The 23,155-nt window shown below is 47.4% G+C and overlaps 1 protein-coding gene across 1 annotated transcript in view; it reads right to left on the bottom strand.

Annotated features, from left to right (window-relative positions):
- Positions 1–23,155, bottom strand: part of spega (striated muscle enriched protein kinase a) — a 1,124,881-nt gene that overhangs the window by 427,658 nt on the left and 674,068 nt on the right. Inside the window, exons 24-30 of the mRNA XM_078551317.1 lie at positions 20,956–21,016; positions 19,771–19,848; positions 17,637–17,809; positions 16,901–16,927; positions 13,343–13,495; positions 7,450–7,496; positions 2,831–2,892 (exon numbers count right to left, since the gene is read on the bottom strand). Of these exons, the coding sequence (XP_078407443.1) occupies positions 2,831–2,892; positions 7,450–7,496; positions 13,343–13,495; positions 16,901–16,927; positions 17,637–17,809; positions 19,771–19,848; positions 20,956–21,016 (601 nt within the window). The remainder of the gene's footprint in view (positions 1–2,830; positions 2,893–7,449; positions 7,497–13,342; positions 13,496–16,900; positions 16,928–17,636; positions 17,810–19,770; positions 19,849–20,955; positions 21,017–23,155) is intronic.

The following is a 23,155-nucleotide window of genomic DNA, read 5'->3' as shown; positions in this document are numbered from 1 at the left end:
CTGGTCTGGCCTACATGTGACTCCAGACCCACAGCAATGTGGTTGACTCTTAACTGCCCTCTGAAATGGCCTTGTGAGACACTCAGTTCAAGGGCAATTAGGGATGGGCAACTAACACTGGCCTTACCAGTGACACCCACATCCCAAAAAGGAAATAAATAGGCCATCCTGAATCTTCTATGCTGGAGGGAATACAAGCCTAGTCAATGAAACCTGTCTTCACAGGTCATCCCTTTCAGCCCCTGTAACAAATGCGCATGAAAATCGCTAAATACTTGCACTTGTAACTGTAAATCAATATTTCCTTGTGCTTTGGCTGTAGAACTATGGTGTAATCCTAAAGTAAATAAATCGCCAAAGTATAAAATGCATCTCAGGGTCTTTAAGTAACTAAGAGGGTAATTGGAAGGATAGAATCATATAAATGGTTACAGTGCAGAAGGTGGCCAATCAGTCCCTTGTCAGCTCACAAACTCTCTGCCTCCTCCTTTCACTCTGCAATTTCTCTCTCTTCAGGTGTTTCCCAATTCCCTCTTGAAAACCTTGACTGAACCTGCCTCCACCTCACTCTCAGGCTGCGTGTTCCAGACCCGAACCACTCGCTGCGTGAAAAAGTTTCTCCTCGTGTCTCCATTGCTTCTTTTGCCAATTGCCTTAAATCTGTGCCCTCTGGTTCCCGGCCCTTCCACTAATGGGAACAGTTTCTCCCTATCCACTCTGTCCAGACCCCTCATGATTTTGAACACCTCCATCAAATCTCCTCTCAACCTTCTCTTCTCCCAAGGAAAACAGTCCCAACTTCTCCAGTCTGTCTACATGACTGAAGCCCTCCTCATTCATGGAACCATCCTCAAGAATCTTTCTAAAGCCATCAGATCCTTCCTAAAGTGTGGTGCCCAGAATTGTACACAGTGCTCCTGTTGAGGTTGAATCAGTGTTTTATAAAGGTTCACAATAACTTACTTGCTTTTCTCCTCTGTGCTTCTGATTATGTAGCTCAGGATCCTGTCTGCTTTGTTAACCAGTTTCTCAAACTGCCTTGCTACCAGAAATGATCTGTGCACACATAGACACCAAGGTCCCTCTGCTCTTGCACCCCCTTTAAAATTCTGTCCTTTATTTTATATTATCTCTCATCGTTCTGACACTAATCTTTTGGAAGACTCTGGGCGGAGCCTTGAGACTGAGAGAATGTACGAAAATAATTGGGAGCTGGGATCAGCCAAATCCCCTCGAGGCTGCTTCACTGCTCGATACGATCATGACTGATCTTCTACCTCTACTCCGCTTCCCGCCAGATCCCCACACCTATCTCGGTCTTGAATCTAGAGATCGACAGCTCTCTGGGGTGGAGAATTCCAAAGGTTCACAAACCTCTGAGTGAAGGAATTTCTCCTCTCAGTCCAAAATAGCCAACACCTTATCCCGAGGCTCCTGCCCTTGGTTCTAGAATCTCCCCTTGAAAGGCAGGTGATATGCTGATTTTAAAAAAACAGCCAAAGAAAATGGCCCAGAAAACTATATACCACTGAGTTTGTTGTCCATTGTGTGTTAATAAATGGAGATCCTTTTTCTTACACTTTCATGGGATGTGGGTGTCTCTGGAAAGGCAGTATTTGCTGCCCATCCCTAACTGCCCTTGAACTTGCTGGGCCACTTCTGATGGTGTCCAGCTTCCTGAGTTGCATTCATCCCGGCAAGTGGGGAATATCCCATCACACTCCTGACTTGTGCCTTGGAGATGGTGGACAGGCTTTGGGGAGTCAGGAGGTGAGTTACTCGCCACAGAATTCCCAGCCTCAAGGGAAGGTCTTGCAAATCTAATCTATTGGTTTGCAATGAGGGTGAGGGTGTGACAAAGAGATTTGATTGAGGTAAAGCAGTGGCTGTGCAAGTCACTACCTCTACCTCCTAGAGCAGCAGGTGTACGGCAACACCACCACCCGCAAGTTCCCTTCTGAGCCACTCACCATCCTGACTTGGAACTACATTGTGATTCCTTCACCTCACCTCGGGAGTTCAGCTCTTTTGTCCATGTTTGAACCAAGGCTGTAATGAAATCAGGAGCTGAGTGATCCTGGCGGAGTCCAACCTGAGTGTCAGTGAGCAGGTTATTGCTAAGCAAGTGCCGCTTGATAGCACTGTTGATGATCCCTTCCACCACTTTACTGATGATCAAGAGTAGACTGATGGGGCAGTAATTGACCGGGTTGGATTTCTCCTGCTTTTTGTGTACAGGACATACCTGGGCAATTTTCCACATAGCTGGGTAGATGCCAGTGATGTAGCTGTTGCTCTTTTAAAGCCAACCAAATAAACTAAATGTGTTGTAGCTGTATTGGAACAGCTTGGCTAGGGGCGTGGCAAGTTCTGCTACAACCAACTCAGGAGCGGGACAAAGAGAGGAATCAGTTCACCATTGTTGACCTGGTCGTAGCATTCCCATGAATGGATAAAAAATATTCAAAAATGGTACATTTGGATTTCAATGAAACCTTTTATACTATTCATCTCTCCACATGAACTGAAGTCCTTCATCCCTGGTACCATCCTAGTAAATCTCCTCTGCACCCTCCCCAAGACTTAGACATTCTTCCTAAAGTGTGGTGCCCGGAATTGAGAACAATACTCCAGTTATGTTTTCTAAAGGTTTAGTATAACTGTCTAGCTATTATACTCTGTCTCTGTTAATAAAATCATATTTTTTTTTATAATCAGCCTTCTCAGCTTGTCCTGCTGCCTCCAAACATGAAGGAGTACAAGACTGTGTCATGGGGTGGTGATGATGTGGACGATGACTGAAGCAAAAGACATCTTGCTGTAAACTGACCTGCCACTTTCTCCGGGAGATGAGGATCTTCAGCTGGTCAGTGTTGATGACCTTTCCTCTCACTGTGAAGATACTCTGAAAAACAAGAAACGAGGGATGAGTAAAATTAACATTTGCATAGATTTTGTTTATTCTTTCATGCAATTTGGGTGTCGCTGGCAAGGACGACACTTATTTCCCTTGAACTGAGTGGATTGCTAGGCAATTTCAGAGGGCAGTTAAGAGTCAGCCACATTGCTGTGGGTCTGGAGTCACATGTAGGCCAGACCAGGTAAGGACGGCAGATTTCCTTCCCTAAAGGACATTAGTGAACCAGACGGGATTTTACAACAATCGATGATAGTTTCATGGTCACCGTTACTGAGACTAGCTTTATATTACAGGTTTTATGAATTGAATTTAAATTCCACCAGTTGCTGTGGTAGGATTTGAACCCATGTTCCCAGAGCATCTGGATTACTAGTCCAGTGACATCACAACTATGTCACCATCTCAAAGACAAAGAAAAAGTACAGGGCTTTGGTGAGACCACAAATGAAGTATTGAGTTTTGGTCTCCTTACCTAAGGAAAAATATACTAACTATCCTTACAGGGAGCACAATGAAAGGGGGTAGGAAAAGAGGAACCTAGGAGCTAGAATGGACATCCTTCAAGCCTGCTCCACTATTCAGTAAGATCATGGCTGATCTGGTTGTGGTCTCAGCTCCACTTTCCTGTCTGGCCCCCATAACCCTCGACTCCCTTGTCTATCAAAAATCTAACTCAGCATTGAATCAATTCAATGATCCAGCCTCCACTGCTTCATGGGAAAGAGAATTCCACAGACTAATGGCCCTCTGACAGAAAAGAAATTCTCCTTATCTCCGTCTTAAACCGTAGACCTCTTATTCTTAAACCGTGTCCCCTGGTTCTAGTCTCCCCCAGAAGAGGGAACACCCTCCCGGTATCCACCCCATCAAGTCCCCTCAGGATCTTATATGTTTCAATAAGATCACCTCTCATTATTCTAAATTCCATTGGGTATAGGCCCAGCCTGTCCAACCTTTCTTGATAGGATAAGCCCCTCATCCCAGGAATGAGCCGGGTGAACTATTAGACTAATTCCTAGGAAAAGAAGAGTTGTACTGTGAGGGGAAGTTAAGGAGAACGATGGGTCTATATTCTTTGGAGTTTAAAAGAACGAGAGGTGATCTCATTGAAACCTACAGGATTCTTTGAAGGGCTTGGCATGGTAGGTGCTGAGAGGATGTCACTCCTGATTGGAGAGTTTAGGGCCAGGGTCATAGTTTCAGGATAAGGGGTCAGAGGGTTGTGAATGTTTGGAGTTCTCAGTGGATCCTCAGTCACTGAGTATAATCAAGACAGAACAATAGATTATTTGGCACTAAAGGAGTTAAGGGATATGGGGAGCAGGCTTGAAAGGAGAGTTGATGTAGATCAGCCATGATATTATTGACCCACGAAACTTGCTGGAGGGGCTGAGTGGCCTTCTCCTGCTCCTATTTCTTATGTTCTTAAGTGCTCCCTCCCAGCCCGGTCCATCACAGGAGAGGCTGGACATTGAGATGCTCTTTTAGAGGGAGACTCTCCATCAGGGTCATTAAGAGGTACTGTCTTCATTGGGTCCACATTCACAGAGGCTTAAGAATCTCGGTCCACTAACTTTTGAATATTGTAGACTTAGGAGACAGCTGATATAGAGATCAAAAAATAATAAGGATTGGGTAGAGTCCCCACTGAGAGATTGTTCCAGTTTGTCAGATCAGAGGGGACCAGGGGACACGAGTCTAAACTCTTTAAGAGTTGAAACCCACTGGGTGTTGGTCAGTTCCTGTTCCCTGGAGCAATGAGCCTCAGGAATGTGATGCCAGCTGATGTGGTGGGTACTGATTCCCTAACCCTTCGAGCGAGAGCTGGACCAGCTCCTGATTGGGGCAGAGATCAGATCATATGGAAGTTAAGTGTCTTTACAGAGATCGCTTGGTCCAAGTGACCTCCTGGACTGGGTTTCCATCGCCTGAGGAGGTTCAGAGAGAAAGTTCCCAGAGATGATCCTGAGGTATTTCTATGGGTTCTTTTCCCTATCCCAGGAGATCCCATGGCTGTAGGGGTGGGGTGAGTAGAACGGGAAGAGTGAGTGAGGGATAGGGATAGGAATCAGGAATTAGGGATAGGGAAGAGGGGGTGTGTGTCAGGTGGATAATGGGGAGATGGTGGTGTAGTGGTAATGTCACTGGGCTAGTAATGCAGAGGCCCAGGGTTAATGCTCTGGGGACATGGGTTCAAACCCTACCATGGCAGCTGGTGGAATTTAAGTTTACTTAATAAATCAGCTAGTCTCAGTAATGGTGACTGTTGTGTTATGTGTTTATTTGGTGTCTCATTGATGAGATCTTGAGACTTGTATATTTAAACGTGCACCATTTATTGGTAACCCTTAACTATGTCAATGGATATTTTTTGGGCTGGAGGAAGGTTTGTGGTGGAGTTCCCCAGGGGTCAGTGTTGGGACCCTTGCTTTTCCTGATATATATTAATGATCTAGGTCTTGGTGTGCAGGGGACAATTTCAAAGTTTGCGGATGATACGAAGCTTGGGAGTGTTGTAAACTGTGAGGTGGATGGTATGGAAATTCAAAAGGACATAGACAAGTTGGTGGAGTGGGCAGATAGGTGGCAGATGAAGTTCAATATGGAGAAGTGTGAGATGATGCATTTTGGTAGGAAGAACATGGACAGACAATATAAAATAAGGGGTGAAATTTTGAAGGGGGTGCAGGAGCAGAAAGACCTGGGTGTATATGTGCATAGATCATTGAAGGTGGCAAGACAGGTGGAGAGAGCTGTTAATAAAGTATATAGCATCCTGGGCTTTATTAATAGGGGCGTAGAGTACAAGAGCAGGGAAGTTATGCTGAATTTATATAAGACTCTTGTTAGACCTCAGCTGGAATATTGTGTACAGTTCTGGGCGCCACGTTATAGGAAGGATGTGAACACATTGGATAGAGTGTAGAAGAGGTTTACAAGAATGGTTCCAGAGATGAGAAACTTCAGTTACAAAGATAGATCTGACAGGTTGGGACTGTTCTCCTTGGAGAGAAGAAGGCTAAGGGGAGATTTGATAGAGATGTTCAAAATCATGAGGGGGCTGGACAGAGTAGATAGGGAGAAGCTGTTCCCGCTCGTAAAAGGATCAAGAAGGAGAGGGCACAGATTTAAAGTGATTTGCAAAAGAGGCAAATGTGATATGAGAGAAAACTTTTTCACACAGCGAGTGGTTCGGGTCTGGAATGCACGGCCTGGAAGTGTGATGGAGGCAGATTCAATTGAGGCATTCAAGAGGGCGTTGGATGATTATTTGAATAGAAACAATGTCCAGGAGTACAGGGAAAAGGCAGGGGAATGGCACTAGGTCACAATGCTCATTTGGAGAGCTGGTGCAGACATGATGGGCCGAAGGGCCTCCTGTGCCGTTAAGATTCTGTGATTCTAATGATGTCCCCCCCTCTTCTCCCCTATCCCTAACTCCTGATTCCTATCCCTATCCCTCATGCACTCTTCCCTTTCTACCCACCCCACTCTACAGCCACGGGATCTCCTGATGTCCTAGCTACTGCCATGCACGGTGCTGCTCCCATTCAGGTTTCTTCTAGACTGTTCTGTGAGTCTCTGACCATATGTCTCTATATTTCATACCATGGGCTATGCTAATATCCAGTCCCACGTTAACCCTTTGCTCTGCCGAGCATTTTTACAATACAATGGCAGGTACGCACAGCAGAGGCCATGAAACTATCGATGATTGGTGTAAAAATCCATCCGGTTCATGAATGAACTTTAGTGGGGTGGAGTTAACTGGTCTGGCCTGCATGTGACTCCAGACCCACAGCAACGTGGTTGACTCTTAACTGCCCCCTGAAATGGCCGAGCCAGTCACTCAGTTCAAGGGCAATTAGGGACGGGCAGCAAACACCCACATCCCATGAAAGGATAAAAAATGGCTCCAGCCATTATGATGTAAGGACAAATACAGAAACTGGTCTTTTCCAGCCTGCATATCCTATATGTTCACATTAGAGACTCCAATCACCTGCAGCTCTGTTCTCGAGGATCATTTTCATTGCCTCGGCTGAGTGAGTTTATCCATTTAGATACCCTTCCACACAGGAGGGCTCTGTACTGGACCCACGTTACAGAATGAGCGGTCACCAGCCTGATACCTTTCCCTCTCTACCGACGCTGTCTGAATGTTTCTGGCATTTTCCTGATATGAATTACAGAGCGAGTCCCTAGAATCACAGAGTGCTTACAGCACAGGAAGTGGCCATTCGGCCCATCGTCTCCATGCTGACCCTCTGCAAGAGTGACTCAGCTGCTCCCACAATTCCAACTTTCCCTCTGATTCTATTCTCTTCGGGTAATTGTGCGATTATCGCAGTGCTGTACATCTGATTGTTATTGTCAAACACACAGCTGTTCCCTCATTCAGATCCGGGAAACGTGCCTAGAAAGGGGCCAGGACAGGCTGGTGATTCAGCTGGATGCTCTGTATCCCTCACAGAAAGAAACAGGGAGAGTGAAAACTTCAGTTTAAATCAGCAATGATTGTGTGACACTCACCGAAAACCAAGGGTGCTGGAGACATTCATCTGCATCTGGTCTCCTAGAAAGAAGCAGAGGACAGTGTCAGACAGAACCCAGACACACAGAGGATAGTGTCAGACAGCACCCAGACACACAGAGGATAGTGTTAGACAGCACCCAGACACACAAAGGACAGTGTCAGACAGCACCCAGACACACAGAGGATAGTGTCAGACAGCACCCAGACACACAGAGGACAGTGTCAGACAGCACCCAGACACACAAGAGGACAGTGTTAGACAGAACCCAGACGACACAGTCAGGCAGAACCCAGAGACAGAGAGGACACAGTCAGACAGCACCCAGACACTCAGAGGACAGTGTCAGACAGGACCCAGACACACAGAGGACAATGTCAGACAGAACCCAGACACGCAGAGGACAGTGTCAGACAGCACACAGACACGCAGAGGATATTGTCAGACAGAACCCAGGCACACAGAGGATAGTGTCAGACAGAACCCAGACACGCAGAGGATAGTGTCAGGACAGCACCCAGACACACAGAGGACACAGTCAGACAGAACCCAGGCACACAGAGGATAGTGTCAGACAGAACCCAGACACGCAGAGGACAATGTCAGACAGCACCCAGACACACAGAGGATAGTGTCAGACAGAACCCAGACACACAGAGGATAGTGTCAGACAGCACCCAGACACACAGAGGATATTGTCAGACAGAACCCAGACACACAGAGGATAGTGTCAGACAGAACCCAGACACACAGAGGATATTGTCAGACAGAACCCAGACACACAGAGGATAGTGTCAGACAGCACCCAGACACACAGAGGATAGTGTCAGACAGAACCCAGACCTACAGAGGATAGTGTCAGACAGCACCCAGACACACAGAGGATATTGTCAGACAGAACCCAGACACACAGAGGATAGTGTCAGGACAGCACCCAGACACACAGAGGACACAGTCAGACAGCACCCTGACACACAGAGGATAGTGTCAGACAGAACCCAGACACGCAGAGGACAATGTCAGACAGCACCCAGACACACAGAGGATAGTGTCAGACAGAACCCAGACACACAGAGGACAGTGTCAGACAGAACCCAGACACACAGAGGATAGTGTCAGACAGAACCCAGACACACAGGGGATAGTGTCAGACAGCACCCAGACACACAGAGGATAGTGTCAGACAGCACCCAGACACACAGAGGGCACAGTCAGACAGCACCCAGACACACAGAGGACACAGTCAGACAGCACCCAGACACACAGAGGACAGTGTCAGGACAGCAGCGATACAGACCGGGGAAGCACTGTGATGTGGGACAAGGGAGGTTGGGGTGTTGAATGGGGAAGTGAGGTCAGGGTGTGGGGAATTGGGTGAGCAGACCATGTCCCTGGGCTGTGTCCCTTGTGTTGAGGCTGGAGATGGATTTGAGCAGGGCACAATGGGAAGGTCCGATGCCTGTCCTGTCGGTATCTGTGATAATCTATCCTCCCACTGGGTGTCACTCTCCTGATCAGCTTTTTAACTGTGGAAGGGGCTTTGCAGCCAGAGGGAGCTCAGAACGACACATACAGGTTAATAAATCCTCCAGCCTGAGATGGTTAGTGCTTTATTCAATAACCAATCTACCTGGCAACTACCACCAAGGCTCAATCCCTCAGAATCAGACGCTTGTGGGTTTAAATCCCATTCGGACGCTTGAGTACAGAATCCAGGCTGACACTCCAGTGCAGTACTGAGGGAATGCTGCACTGTGGGAACAGCAGTCTGAATGATCACATCTGGATTGTGGTGGACAGGTTTGGTCTCCTTATAAATGTGTCAGAAGCAGTTCAGAGAAGGTTCACTCAACTGATTCCTGGGATTGTGGGGAGGGGGGGGTGGGGGGTGGTTATCTTATGAGGGAAGGTTGGACAGGCTGAGCCTGTACCCATTGGAGTTTAGAAGAATGAGGGATGATCTTATTGAAACATATAAGATCCTGAAGGGACCTGACAGGGTGGATGCTGAGAGGATGGTTCCCCCTGTGGGAGAGACTAGACCTGGGGGACACTGCTTCAAACAAGGGGTCTCCCATTTAAGACGGACGGGAAGGGAAATTTTTCCCCTCAGAGGGTCATGAGTCGGTGAAATTCTCTTATCCAGAGAGCAGTGGAGGCTGGGCCAATGAATATTTTTTAAGGCCGGGGTAGACAGGTTCTTGATTAACAAGGGGGTCGGAGGTTAGTGGGGCAGGCGGAGTGCGGAGTTGCGGCCACACTCAGATCAGAATGGCAGGGCAGGGGCTCAAGGGGCCGAATGGCCTACTCCCCGCTCCTAATCTGTGTGTTTATACGAGAGGTGAAAATGGGAGGCCTTGTCTGCCCTCTCAGGTGGATTTATTAAGATCCTGTGGACACCATTCCACAGGGGAACACGGTGGGGGGAGTTCTCCCCAGTATCCTGGTCAGTGTTTATCCCTCAGCCAACATCGCTCAAAAAACCCAGAAGACCCGGGCCATTATCACACTGCTGTTTTGTGGGATCTTGCTGTGCACAAATTAGCTGCTGCGTTCCCCGCGTTACAACAGTGACGACACCTCGAAAAGAGGTAACCGTCGTTTGTGATGCACTTTGGAATGTCCCGAGGTCACGAAAGGTGCTATAGAAATGCGCGTCCTTTCCTTGATCGGGTTAGTGGGTCTAATGGCTGAACGTTTTATCGATTTTATTTTTAATACGAAGACAACCCATTAACTTATTGGAATTCTTAGGTCCTGACATTACAGGAAAAAGATAAAAGCCGGTCAGCACTTTTCCTGACAGGCTGCTGATGCTTCAAGGCAGCTGGCCACATGAATGAGTTATCAAGAACGAGGTTAATATTCCCTGAGTGTGATAAATGTGTACCAGGGGGGATCCAGTTTCAGAAACATTCACCAAAAATGGGAGGCGTCTAAAATAAAATCACTGGTTCATGTGAGGCCTCTCTTTGCAGCAGTTATTAATACCTCGACTGGTGTCCCCAGACCCATTCCCCTGCCCTTTCCCTCCCTCCCTCTCTCCCGCCCGCCCCCCTCTCAGATTCGGCCTCCCCAGCGTGGAGATACCCCTGTTCCAACAGTCCGCACTCCAACAGTTCAGGCTGGTTTAAAGAGGATGCTCTCACGACCTCAGTGCTTCTACGGTCAGCAGTGTGGTCCGGGGACTGTGCAACCGAATCATCAGTGTGGAGATATAGAACAGGGGGAGGCCATTCAGCCCTTCAGCCTGTTACACAGGAACAAGAGGCCATTCAGCACTCCCCCATTCCCCCACCTTGAGACGGGTACACAGGAACAGGAAGAAGCCATTAGCCCTCAGGCCAGTTGCACGGGGACTTTCGGCCCCCTGAGCCTGTTACACAGGGACGTGAGGCCATTCAGCCCCTTGAGCCTGTAATAGTGGAACTGGAGGAGGCCATTCAGCCCCTCAACTCTGGTACACCGGAACAGGAGGAGGCCATTCAGCCCCTCAAGCCAGTTGCACAGGAGCAGGGATAGGCCATTCAGCCCCTCAAGCCTGTCACATAGGATCGGGGAGGCCATTCAGCCCCTCCAGCATGTTACACAGGAAGAGGCCATTCTGCCCCTTGGGTCTGTTACACAGGAACAGGAGGATGCGATTCAGCCCCTCGAGCTTGTTTTACCATTCTATTAGATTAAGGTTGATTTGCACCTTAACTCCATCAACCTGCCTTGGTTCCATATCCTTAATCACCTTCCCCAACAAAAATCTATCGATCTCAGTTTTGAAATTTTCAATTGACCCCGCCCCCCCAGCCTCATCAGCATTTTGGGGGCGAGAGTTCCAGATTTCCACTCCCCTTTGTGTGAAGAAGTGCTTCTGACATCACCCCTGAATGGCCTGGCTCGAATTTTAAGATTCTGCCACCTTTTCTGGATTCTCCCCACCGGAAGAAATAGATTCTCTCTATCTACCCTGTCAAATTCTTTAATCATCTTAAATACCTTAACTAGATTACCCCTTAGTCTTCTAAACTCAAGGCAATAAAATCTGGTCACGTATCACCAACTGGCGTACATACTAATACCCCTACGCTCTCTTTGTCTCCTACCTCCTAACCACCTTCCTGCCCATCTTAATAAGTTGCCTCCAATTATTTGCTAAAAGTCTCTCATGTGGAACCTTAGTGAGTGCCTTCTGGAGGTTGAAACGTGACAATTGGTCTCATCATCTGCTCCTTAAAACTTTGACCAATTGGCACACCTATCCTCAGGTCACATGTGGCTCAGTGTTTGATAATCGCTCTTATGAAGCACCCTGGGATGCTTTTACGGTGTTAAAGGTGCTACATAAATGCAAGATGTTATTATTTGGAGATTCACAGGGATGCTAATGGATTTCTCCACATCATTCACCTACATCACTGATGGTAGAAAGCTTCATGACGAAATGCTGGAGATACAGGCGTGAAAGGAGCTCAGGGATTCCTGATGTTTTACTCTTTTTCAGGGAAAATAGAGGTTGATGAACCAATGGATGATGAGGACACAATCTTGTGGAAGATGAGGCTCTTAACTGACTATTATGATGTTCACCAGGAGATCGGGAGGTGAGTGTCGCAACAAAATGGGGTCTTTTATTGTTATTCTTTCACGGGATGTGGGTGTCGTTGGCTGGGCCAGCATTTATTGCCCATCCCTAATTACCCTTGAGAAGGTGGGGGTGAGCTCCCTTCTTGAACCGCTGCAGTCCATGTGGTGTAGGTACACCCACAGTGCTGTTAGGGAGGGAGTTCCAGGATTTTGACCCAGCGACAGTGAAGGAACGGCCGATATATCTCCAAGTCAGGATGGTGAGTGACTTAGAGGGGAACTTCTAGGTGGTGGTGTTCCCATCTACATACTGCCCTTGTCCTTCTAGATGGTAGTGGTCATGGGTTTGGAAGGTATTGTCTAAGGAGGCTTGGTGAATTCCTGCAGTGCATCTTGTAGATGGTACACACACTGCTGCCACTGTGCGTCGGTGGTGGAGGGAGTGAATGTTTGTGGATGGGGTGCCAAACAAGCGGGCTGCTTTTTTCTGATTAAGTGGGGAGTATTCCATCACACTCCTGACTTGTGCCTTGTAGATGGTGGACAGACTTTGGGGAATCAGGAGGTGAGTTACTTTCCTGTGTCTTAAATATGCCCCAAGACCCTTCAGAGAAGAAATTATCAATCAAAATCTGACACTGAGCCACATAAGGAGATATCAGGACAGGTGACCCAAAGCTTGGTCAAAGAGATCGAACTTAGGGAGCATCTTAAAGGAGGAGAGAGAGGTGGAGAGGTTTAGGGAGGGAATTCCAGAGCTTGAGAACCAGGCAGCTGAAGGCACGGCCGCCAATGGTGGAGCGATTAAAATCAGGGATGCGCAGGAGGCCAGAATTAGAGGAGCGCAGAGATCTCGGAGGGATGTGGGGCTGGAGGAGGTTACAGAGATAGGGAGGGGAGAGGTTATGGGGGGATTTGAAAGGATGAAAATTGCTGGACTGGGAACCAATGTAGGTCAGGAAGCACAGGGTTACTGGGTGAAGGGCACTTGGTGTGAGTTGAGAAATGGTCAACAGAGTACCGGAAGACTTCAAGAACGTGGGAAGCTGGCCAGGAATGCGCTGGAATGGCCAATTCCAGAGGTAGCAAAGGCGTGAGGGTGAGATGAGGTGAGATGAGTGTACAGAGGAGCAGAGGCTGGGTGGAGACGGCTGATGCTAGTGAGTTGGAAGTAGGTGGTCTTGGTGATGGAGAGGATATTTTGGGGGTGGGTGCTCCAGGTGAAACGGAATGGCGGGATTATAAACTGTCGGGATATCTGAGCACACAGCCGCTCTCCAGCACCCGCAATCCATTCCCTTGTGCTTACTGCTTGTCCTCCACCAGGAGCCTGATGACAAATGCCCTCGATTCCCGGCTCAGGTTCGCAAACATATTCTCCTCGAAAGCAACGTTGTAGTTTTTCACGTTAAGTAGCGTGGTCTTGTCATTCTCGCTGAAGAACGGGGAAATCCCAGTCAGACTGCCAAGGAGAGAAGCAGGAATACATTGACAATCAGTCAGAGTCCAGACCAAACACTGAATCAGGGAATCATATCGCACAGCAGGAAGACACTTGGCCCATCAAGTCTGTGCTTTCTCTCTGTCCCACTCCTTCACTATTGCTCCAAAGCCCAGGTAATTTCTCCTTTTCAACTATCTATCCAATTCCCTTTTGAAAGTTCCTATTGAATCTGCTTCCACCGCCTATTCAGGCAGCGCCTTCCAGATCACAACAACTCGCTGTGTCAAAAAGAGGCACCTCACTCTGGTTCTTTTGCCTATTATCTTATATGTGTGTCCATCTGGTTACTAATCCTCCTGCCAGTCCAAACAATTCTTCTTTATTTATTTCATAAAAACCCCTCATAATTTTTAACGCCTCTATTAAATCTCCCTTTAACCTTCTCTGCTCTAAGGAGAACAATCCCAGCTTCTCCAGTCTCTCCACATTAACTGAGGTCCCTCATCCCTGCTCCCGTTCTAGTAAATCTCCTCCGCACCCTCTCCAAGGCCTTTGGATCTAATCAACTAAACGTGTACTGGTGTCACCATGATCAATCTGATATTGTGGCAAACTTTGGTGTTATTATTTCAGTTTTTTGATTGTTTTCCTTGTTTGTGCGTTTCCTGCCACTGCTTATAAACCCAAGGAGGCCACACGTTTTATAACAGAATGCAAGATGAGAAGTATATAAAACATTAAAAAGCCTTCAAAAGTGAGTGTGTGAAATTCACTGAGCAAGCCCCAATTTCAGAGACTGGAATACTCAGCCTGTGAGCAGCTCCATAAGGTGGGTCGGATTAGCTCTGATACTTTGCTCGGGTAGGGGGGCAGTGGATCAGACACTGACCTTTCACTAGCGACACTAATGGGACTTAGTGCAAGGAATTTGGAGTTAATCTCAATTCATTCCCACAGCACAAGCTGTCTCTGATTCATCGAACTCAGAGAGGTCATGAGGCACTTAGTACAATAGAGAGACATAAGATTCATTATCAAAACAGTGTAGAGGGAGCTTTACTCTGTATCTAACCCCGTGCTGTACCTGTCCTGGGAGTGTTTGATGGGGACAGTGTAGAGGGAGCTTTACTCTGTATCTAACCCCGTGCTGTACCTGTCCTGGGAGTGTTTGATGGGGACGGTGTAGAGGGAGCTTTACTCTGTATCTAACCCCGTGCTGTACCTGTCCTGGGAGTGTTTGAAGGGGACAGTGTAGAGGGAGCTTTACTCTGTATCTAACCCCGTGCTGTACCTGTCCTGGGAGTGTTTGATGGGGACAGCGTCGAGGGAGCTTTACTCTGTATCTAACCCTGTGCTGTACCTGATAGGAAAGTTTGTTGTTTGAAAGTTAAGGAAGGAGATTATTGCTCAGCATTGGATCAGTTGCTCTCATCGGAACAAAAGCAAATTTACATGAAAAAAATGTTTAATCTCTCCCTGAATGATTTGATAACTCAGGAATTAATCAAGCTAACCCTCGATGATAAACCTCATAACCCCCTCTCTGTAACACACAGAAACCAGGTGTAGCTCTGAATGTTCTGGAGTGGTATTGTGATTAGGAAGTACAGTCCCCAGTGTTCCCAAGCAGGAGCTGGGAGCATGTACATATCACATTATTTTTTTTAATGTTGTCTAGTAGGCTGATGCTTCCAGTCCATTCTCTGCTTTGCCAGAGTGTGGCTGCTTTCTGCAATCCAGCCAGACACTCCTCACACCCCATTCCCATTGGACATGTTGGGAAAGAGTAAAGCTGTGAGCTAAGCTCTTGCACAGCAACAGAAACAGCAGAGCTCCCGCTGAATAAATCACACCAGCGCACTACACAATCCAACCCATCTCTCAGCATCTTCACATGGTCTAGAGTGGAAGCAGGGATGAGGGGACTTCAGGTGCAGGGAGAGACTGGAGAAGCTGGGATTGTTCTCCCTGGAGCAGAGAAGGTTAAGGGGAGGCGTTCAAAATCATAAAAAATTACGGCTATGTCAGAGTCAATGAAAGGAAAGTGTTTCCAGTGGAGCAGGGTTGGTAATCAGAGGGACACAGATTGAAGAGAATCGGAGAAAGGGCCAGAGAGGGAGCTGACAATTTTGTTCACACAGCGAGTTCTGGTGATCTGGAAGGCGCTGCCTGAAAGGGCGGTGAAAGCAGATTCACTGAGAACTTTCAAAAGGAAAGTGGACAAAAACCCGAAAAGGAACATTTATAGGGCTGTGGGGAAAGAGCAGGGGGAGGGGGACTAATTGGATAGCTCCCTCAAAAAGGGCCAGCACAGGCTGATGCTCCGAACAGCCTCCTTCTGTGGTGTGTCATTCTCGGAATAGTGACTACGCCTCAAGAGTACTTTGGGACACCCTTTACTTCACTGTCTTGAGTCACAAGGACACAAGAATTGGGAGCAGGAGTAGGCCATTTGGCCCATCGAGCCTGCTCTGCCTGTTGATAAGATCATGGCTGATCTGACTGTGGCCTGAACTCCACTTCCCTCCCTGTCCCCGATAACCCATCACTCCCTTGTCAATCAAAAACCTAACTCAGCCCTGAATATATTCAATGACCCATCCCCCACTGCTCCCTGGGTAAGAGAATTCCAAAGACTAACGACCCCTTTGAGGGAAGAAATTCCTCCTCATCTCCATCTTAACTAGGAGACCCTTTATTTTTAAACTGAGACCCCTATTTCTAGATGCCCCCCATGAGGGGAAACATCCTCTCAGCATCCACCCTGTCAAATCCCTTCAGAATATTATACATTTCAATAAGATCACCTCTCATTCTTCTAAACTGCAATGGGTACAGGCTTAACCTGTTCAACCTTTCCTCATAAGACAACCCCTTCATTCCAGGATTCAGCTGAGTGAACCTTCTCTGAATGCAAGTATATCCCTCCTTAAGTAAGGAGACCAATACTGTACACAGTATTCCAGATACAGTCTCCCCAATGCCCTGTACGACTGTAGCAAAACACCCCCACTTATAAATTCCATTCCCTTTGCAATAAATGCCAACAGTCCATTTGCCTTCCCAATCACTTGCTGTACCTGCCTATTAACTTTTTGTGATTCATGTACCAGGACACCCAGATCCCTCTGTACCTCAGAGTCCTGCAATGTCTCTCCATGTAAATAATTTGCTGCTTTTCTGTTCTTCCTGCCAAAGTGGACGAGGTTCACATTTTCCCACATTACGTTCCACCTGCCAAATCTTTGCCCTCCCACTGAACCTGTCTCCATCCCTTCGCCGTTTCCTTATGTCCTCTTCACAACTTACTTTCTTCATCTATCTTTGTGTCGTTGGACACCAGGAGTCCTTGATAAGGGTGAAATCTGGGAGAACAGAACTGTGAGTAACAGACAGTAACAATCTGGAGAGGCAAGAACTCACCTAATGTAGGCAATAACTCCCACAGGCCTGTGAATAAAATAAAATACAGGGTGAGCAGCGCTGCAACAAACGCCATGTTCAAACAAACAAACCCCCATAACCCTTATCAGTGACACGGTAACGACACAGAGTGGCCGGTCACAGAATATATCTGTTCCAATCGTCTCGTCCATTCTGACTAGGCTTTGAACCACTAGCAGTGAGGTCCACCATACCCCAGCACATAATGACAGGTCTTCACCTCGGCACGCTGGGCGATACTCTCTCTCTCTCCTGTGAGCCATAGGGTCCAGGGCTCCAGTCCCACTCCAGAGAGTGGAGCGCCTAATCCAGGCTGAGCCTCCCAGTGCCGTATTGAGGGAGTGCTGCAGTGGTCTGAGGCACCGTCTTTCGAAGGAGACCATAAGCTGAGGCTCTGTCTGCCCTCTCTAGCGAAGGATAAAGACCCCACGGTCAACATTTGGAAGAGAAGCAGGGGAGTTCTCCCTGCAGGTGCCCCGACCAATATCTGCCCCTCAGCCAACATCACAAAAGAAGCAGGATTCTCTCAGTGCTGTTTGTGAGCGCTCGCTGATTGTAAATTGGCTGCTGTGTTTCTCTAAATTTTGTGACAACCTGAGGTGGTCATGGTCACAGTATAAACACAGGTCTATCTTTTTTAACTTGGGCAGTTTTGTGATTTGCTTGAACAGTGTCACTGACTCACACACACACACAGAGCAATGATATTTCATACCAGATGTCGGTAACGTGTGAGACTGGCGTCTGATTCACAATCTCCGGTGAGACGTACTCCGGCGTTCCGAGCTGACAGTACTGCGGTGTGTCCGGTGTCACTACCTGAGCATTCCCGAGATCGCAGATCCGGACACTCTCGCTGGCTGAGTCTGCCATCAGAATATTGTCTGGCTGGAAGGAGAAAAGGAAGGGAAGAGAAATCACATAATCTTACTGCACAGTGTGGGTGGGGGGAGGCCATTTGGCCCATTGTATCTGTGCTGGCCCTTTGAGAGAGCACGGTGTAGATTTACCAGAATGATACAGTGACTCTGAGAATGAAGGATTACAAAAGGCACAATTGTATTCCTTAGAATTTAGAAAACCAAAGGGTGATTTGGTTGAAGTTTTCAAGGTATTAAGGGGAACATATAAGGGTGGATGGGGAGAAGTGATTTCCACTTGTTGAGGAGTCTAGGGCTAGAGGACAGAGACAAAAACTTAGAGTGAAATTAGGAAACAATTCTACACAGAAAGGGTGGTAGAAGTTTGGAACTCTCTACCACAAACAGCAATTGATGCTGGGTCAACTGTTAATCTTCAAATTGAGATTGATTGATTTGTGTTATCCAAAGGTATTAAGGGATATGGGGTAAAGGTGGATCCATGGAGTTAGGTTACAGATTAGCCATGGTCTCATTGTGTGGTGGAACAGGCACGAGGGGCTGAATGGCCTCCTCTTGATCCTATGTTCCTATCTGTGTCCTCTGGTTGCTGACCTTTTTTTGTGACTATTTACTTTTATCAAAACCCCTCATGGTTTTGGAGCTGTGATATGAGGAGGAGTATCCCAGCCCGTGGGTCTGCTTTCCAGTATGCTGCACTGCCCGTGTGTGAGGGCATTCTCAAAATGTCGTGAGATTGCTGCCAGTTGGTGCCATCTGTACTAATACCACTGCCTTCCTCTACATTGGACCCACAAGACTGTGGACTCCAATCCACTGTTGTCATGAGACTGGTCTGCTGTTTGCTGGGTCATGGAAATACCATGTTGGGGTACAGTTTGGGAGTAATTTCAGACGTGTGGTAAGTGTATCTCAGGAGGAGCAGGTGACCTTGGGCCCAGTGTTTCCAAATCTTTAACCTTGAAGGCTTTTTATAAATATAGGTGGTGGTTTCCTTGTCGACAGGGTGAGATTGAGGGTTTGGAGTGCGCCGCCCATAGCTGGTGGGCGGTGGGCAGTTTGTGTGTGTGCAGTGTCCTGGAGTCCTCACACACTGACCGGCAGCAGAGACTCAGAACAGACAACCTAACTGGAGGACAGAGCGGAGTCTCTGGAGGCTACATGGACAGTTTTACATTGTGCTACACTAACCCCTGAGACTGCAAGAGGACCATAACGTTAGTTGTTGTAATGTTCTGGGTCATTCAGTTTATAAATATGTGTAATTCTTAAAATAATGGATGAAGTGATTCCACACCAACATTTATCAATAATTTCATACAAATATTTTCGTGTTTGCATTCTGTGGTATAGTCTCAGGATGAGTGGGGCAGACTGATAGCGAGAGAGGGAAAGATAGAGAGAGAAGAGAGAGACAGAGAGAGAGCCAGAAAGAGAAAGAGACAGAGAGAGAGAGAGAGACAGACAAACAGAAAGAAAGAGAGGAAGAGAGAGAGACTGAGGCTGAGAGACACAGAGAGAGAGAGAGTGAGAAAGAGAGAGAGAGAGAAACAGAGAGAGAGTGAGACAGAGAGACAGAGAGACAGCGAGAGAGAGAGAGACAAAGAGAAACAAAAACTGACTGACAGATATTGACAGACACAAAAAGAGAGACAGAGAGAAAGAGACGTAAAAGGAAATGTGGAGACAGAGAGACAAATAGGGACAAAGAGAAATAAAGTCAGAGAGAGAGGCAGGGACAGGCAGATGGACAGATGACAGGAGACAGGCAGTGGCCAGGAGACAGACAGACAGGAGACAAGATATAAATCACAGGATTATAAAATCTCTAACATTTCTGATTAACAGGAAAGATCGATTTACATTGTTGCACCTGTGATAAACCTCAGTGTGTTAGCAAACCACTGGGGCCTATCTGGAGAAGCACTGTGTTAACTTGAGGCCAGGCAGGATGGACACTGAGATTACCTTGATATCCAGGTGAAGGATGTTATTCTGGTGAAGGTAGCTGACTCCCTCCAGAATCTGTCGGATGTACAGCCGCAGCTGGTAAAGGAGATCTCGGTTAGTACCTGGAGAGACAAACCAACACGGAACCCATCCAAATACCTCCCAGCCCCATCACCCAGACACATCTACCTGACCTGTCAGGGTCTGTGCAGGCCAGCTGCAATGATGTAACACTGCAGCGAGTTCAAATCCTGTGGTGGGCACTTTGAGAATCGGAATTCAATCACAAAAAGCTGCTTCCGGTAAAAATGACCACGAAGCTGTTGGATTGTCATAAAAATCCCACCTGGTGATCCCTTAGCAAAGGAAACGTGTTGTCCTTACTTGGTTTAGGACTATATGTGACTCCAGACCCACAGCAATGGGGCTGACTCTGAACTTCCCTATGCCCGAGTTTAGGAAGGTTATCAGTTGTGCAGGGCACTTAGGGACTAGGCAATAAATGCCAGCCTTAGCAGCCCACATCCCCAGAATGAATTAAATAGAAACTTAAAGACCTTTATGAACAGCTGTCTTGGTCAACGACCCTGCGATAATCTGTTTACAACCCAACTGTGCAAACTCAGAGCGTGTAAATGACTGGATCATCTCAAACCAGACTCCTACTGGATCCTGCGAATGGCATGTGCCAATGGTGTCTCAGTGGGGAGCACTCTTACCTCTGAGACAAAGGTCCATGCGTTAAAGTCCCACTCCTGAGGCTTGAGCACAAAGTCTAGGCCGACACTCGCAGTGCAGTACTGAGGGAGTGCTGCCCTGTCGGAGGAGATGTCTCTTGGATGAGACATTAAACTGAGGCCTGGTCAGTCTCACTCAGGTGGATGTAAAAGATCCCATAGTCACTATTTCGAAGGAGAGTAAGAGGGTTATACACAGTTTACTGGCCAATATTTATCCCTCAATCAGAAAAAAACAGGCGATGAGTCTTTATTACGCTGCCACGTTTGGGGTCTTGCGGTGCACAAATTGGCCGCTGTGTTTCCTACATTACAACAGCAATGACACTTCAAAGAGCATGTCATTGGATGTAAAATGCTTTAGAGCGTCCTGTGGTCAGGAAAGGTGCTATAGAAATGCAAGTCTTTCTTTTCACTAACCCGTCAGAGTAGAGTTTGGTCAATGAGCAGTGACCTTATTACAAACCTCGCTTTCTAGGATGTTGGGTTTCTTAATTAGGTGATCAAACAGTTCCTCCTGTGCACAGCTACAGTCAGAGTCAAGGCAAAAATAGAACATACTGACAAAACCCCCCAAAACAAACTCAGTGGTAGATTACAGATAAAATATTAAATAGCTGGTATTTTTTCAGTCACAGGTACACAGTGTGTAACTGTTGGTAAAATCTTGTCAAACATCAGTATAAGGATGGAGCTATTGAGGTGTTTCAGGGAAGCAACAGGTCTCAGGCCCAGTAAAACATAACTTAAAGCCCCCTCTACACTGTCCCCATCGAACACTCCCAGGACAGGTACAGCACAGGGTTAGATACAGAGTAAAGCTCCCTCTAAACTGTCCCCATCGAACACTCCCAGGACAGGTACAGCACGGGGTAAGATACAGAGTAAAGCTCCCTCTACACTGTCCCCATCAAAACCTCCCAAGGCAGGTAAAGCACGGGGTTAGATACAGAGTAAAGCTCCCGCTACACTGTCCCCATCAAATACTCCCAGGACTGGTAGAGCACAGGGTTAGATACAGAGTAAAGCTCCCTCTACACTGTCCCCATCAAACACTCCCAGAACTGGTAGAGCACAGGGTTAGATAGAGAGTAAAGCTCCCTCTACACTGTCCCCATCAAACACTCTAATGACAGGTACAGCACGGGGTTAGATACAGAGTAAAGCTCCCTCTACACTGTCCCCACAAAAACACTCCCAGGGCAGGTACAGAATGGGGTTAGATACAGAGTAGAGCTCCCTCTACACTGGCCCCATCAAACACTCCCAGGACAGGTACAGCACAGGGTTAGATACAGATTAAAGCTCCCTCTACACTGTCCCCATCAAACACTCCCAGGACAAGTACAGAATGGGGTTAGATACAGAGTAAAGCTCCCTTTACACTGTCCCCATCAATGGATTAATTTTGACTTAGTAAAAATTGGGTGATATTGATTCAGTTGCTGGTTTGACATCTCTTATGCTTTTTATTTTCAATCTATTTTATTTCTGACTAAAGATATCCAGCACTGGGCGAGGCGATGGCGTAGTGGTATTGTCACTGGACTGGTGATCCAGGGACCCAGGATAATGCTCTGGGGACCCGGGTTCAAATCCCACCCTGACAGATGGTGAAATTTAAACTGAATTTTAAAAATCTGGAATTAAAAGTCTAATGATGCCATCAAACCATTGTCGATTGTTGTTGCAAAAACCTATCCTTTAGGAAATCTGCTGTCCTCACCTGGTCTGTCCTACATGTAACTCCAGACACACAGCAATGTGTTTGACTCTGAAATGGCCTTAGCAAGACACTCAGTTGTATCAGATCGCTAAAAAAGCCTAAAGGGAATGAAACCAGACGGACCACCCGGCATTAACCTAGGTACCAGAAATGACAACGGCAATCTCAGCCCTGTCGACCCTGCAAATTCCTCCTTACTAACATCTGGGGGCTTGTGCCAAAATTGGGAGAGCTGTCTCACAGACTAGTCAAGCAACAGCCTGACATAGTCATACTCACGGAATCATACCTTACAGATAATGTCCCAGACACCACCATCGCCATCCCTGGGTATGTCCTGTCCCACCGGCAGAACAGGCCCAGCAGAGGTGGCGGCACAGTGGTATACAGTCGGGAGGGAGTTACCCTGTGAGTCCTCAACATCAACTCCAGACCCCATGAAGTCTCATGGCATCAGGTCAAACATGGGCAAGGAAACCTCCTGCTGATTACCACGTACCCCCCTCCCTCAGCTGATGAATCAGTGCCTCCTCCATGTTGAACACCACTTGGAGGAAGCACTGAGGGTGGCAAGGGCGCAGAATGTACTCTGGGTGGGGGACTTCAATGTCCATCACCAAGGGTGGCTCGGTAGCACCACTACTGACCGAGCTGGCCGAGTCCTAAAGGACATAGCTGCTAGACTGGGTCTGCGGCAGGTGGTGAGGGAACCAACAAGAGGGAAAAACATACTTGTCCCCATCCTCACTAACCTGCCTGTCACAGATGCATCTGTCCATGACAGTATCGGTAGGAATGACCACCGCACAGTTGTTGTGGAGATGAAGTCCCGTCTTCACATTGAGGATACCCTCCATCGTGTTGTGTGGCACTACCACTGTGCTAAATCAGATAGGTTTCAAACAGATCTAGCAACTCGAGACTGGGCATCCATGAGGCG

The sequence above is a fragment of the Cetorhinus maximus genome, chromosome 11, assembly GCF_964194155.1.
Source record: "Cetorhinus maximus chromosome 11, sCetMax3.hap1.1, whole genome shotgun sequence".
In the NCBI taxonomy this organism is placed as follows: domain Eukaryota; kingdom Metazoa; phylum Chordata; class Chondrichthyes; order Lamniformes; family Cetorhinidae; genus Cetorhinus; species Cetorhinus maximus.
The sequence above is the reverse complement of the archived record's forward strand: the minus strand, read 5'-3'. Positions and strand labels throughout refer to the sequence as shown.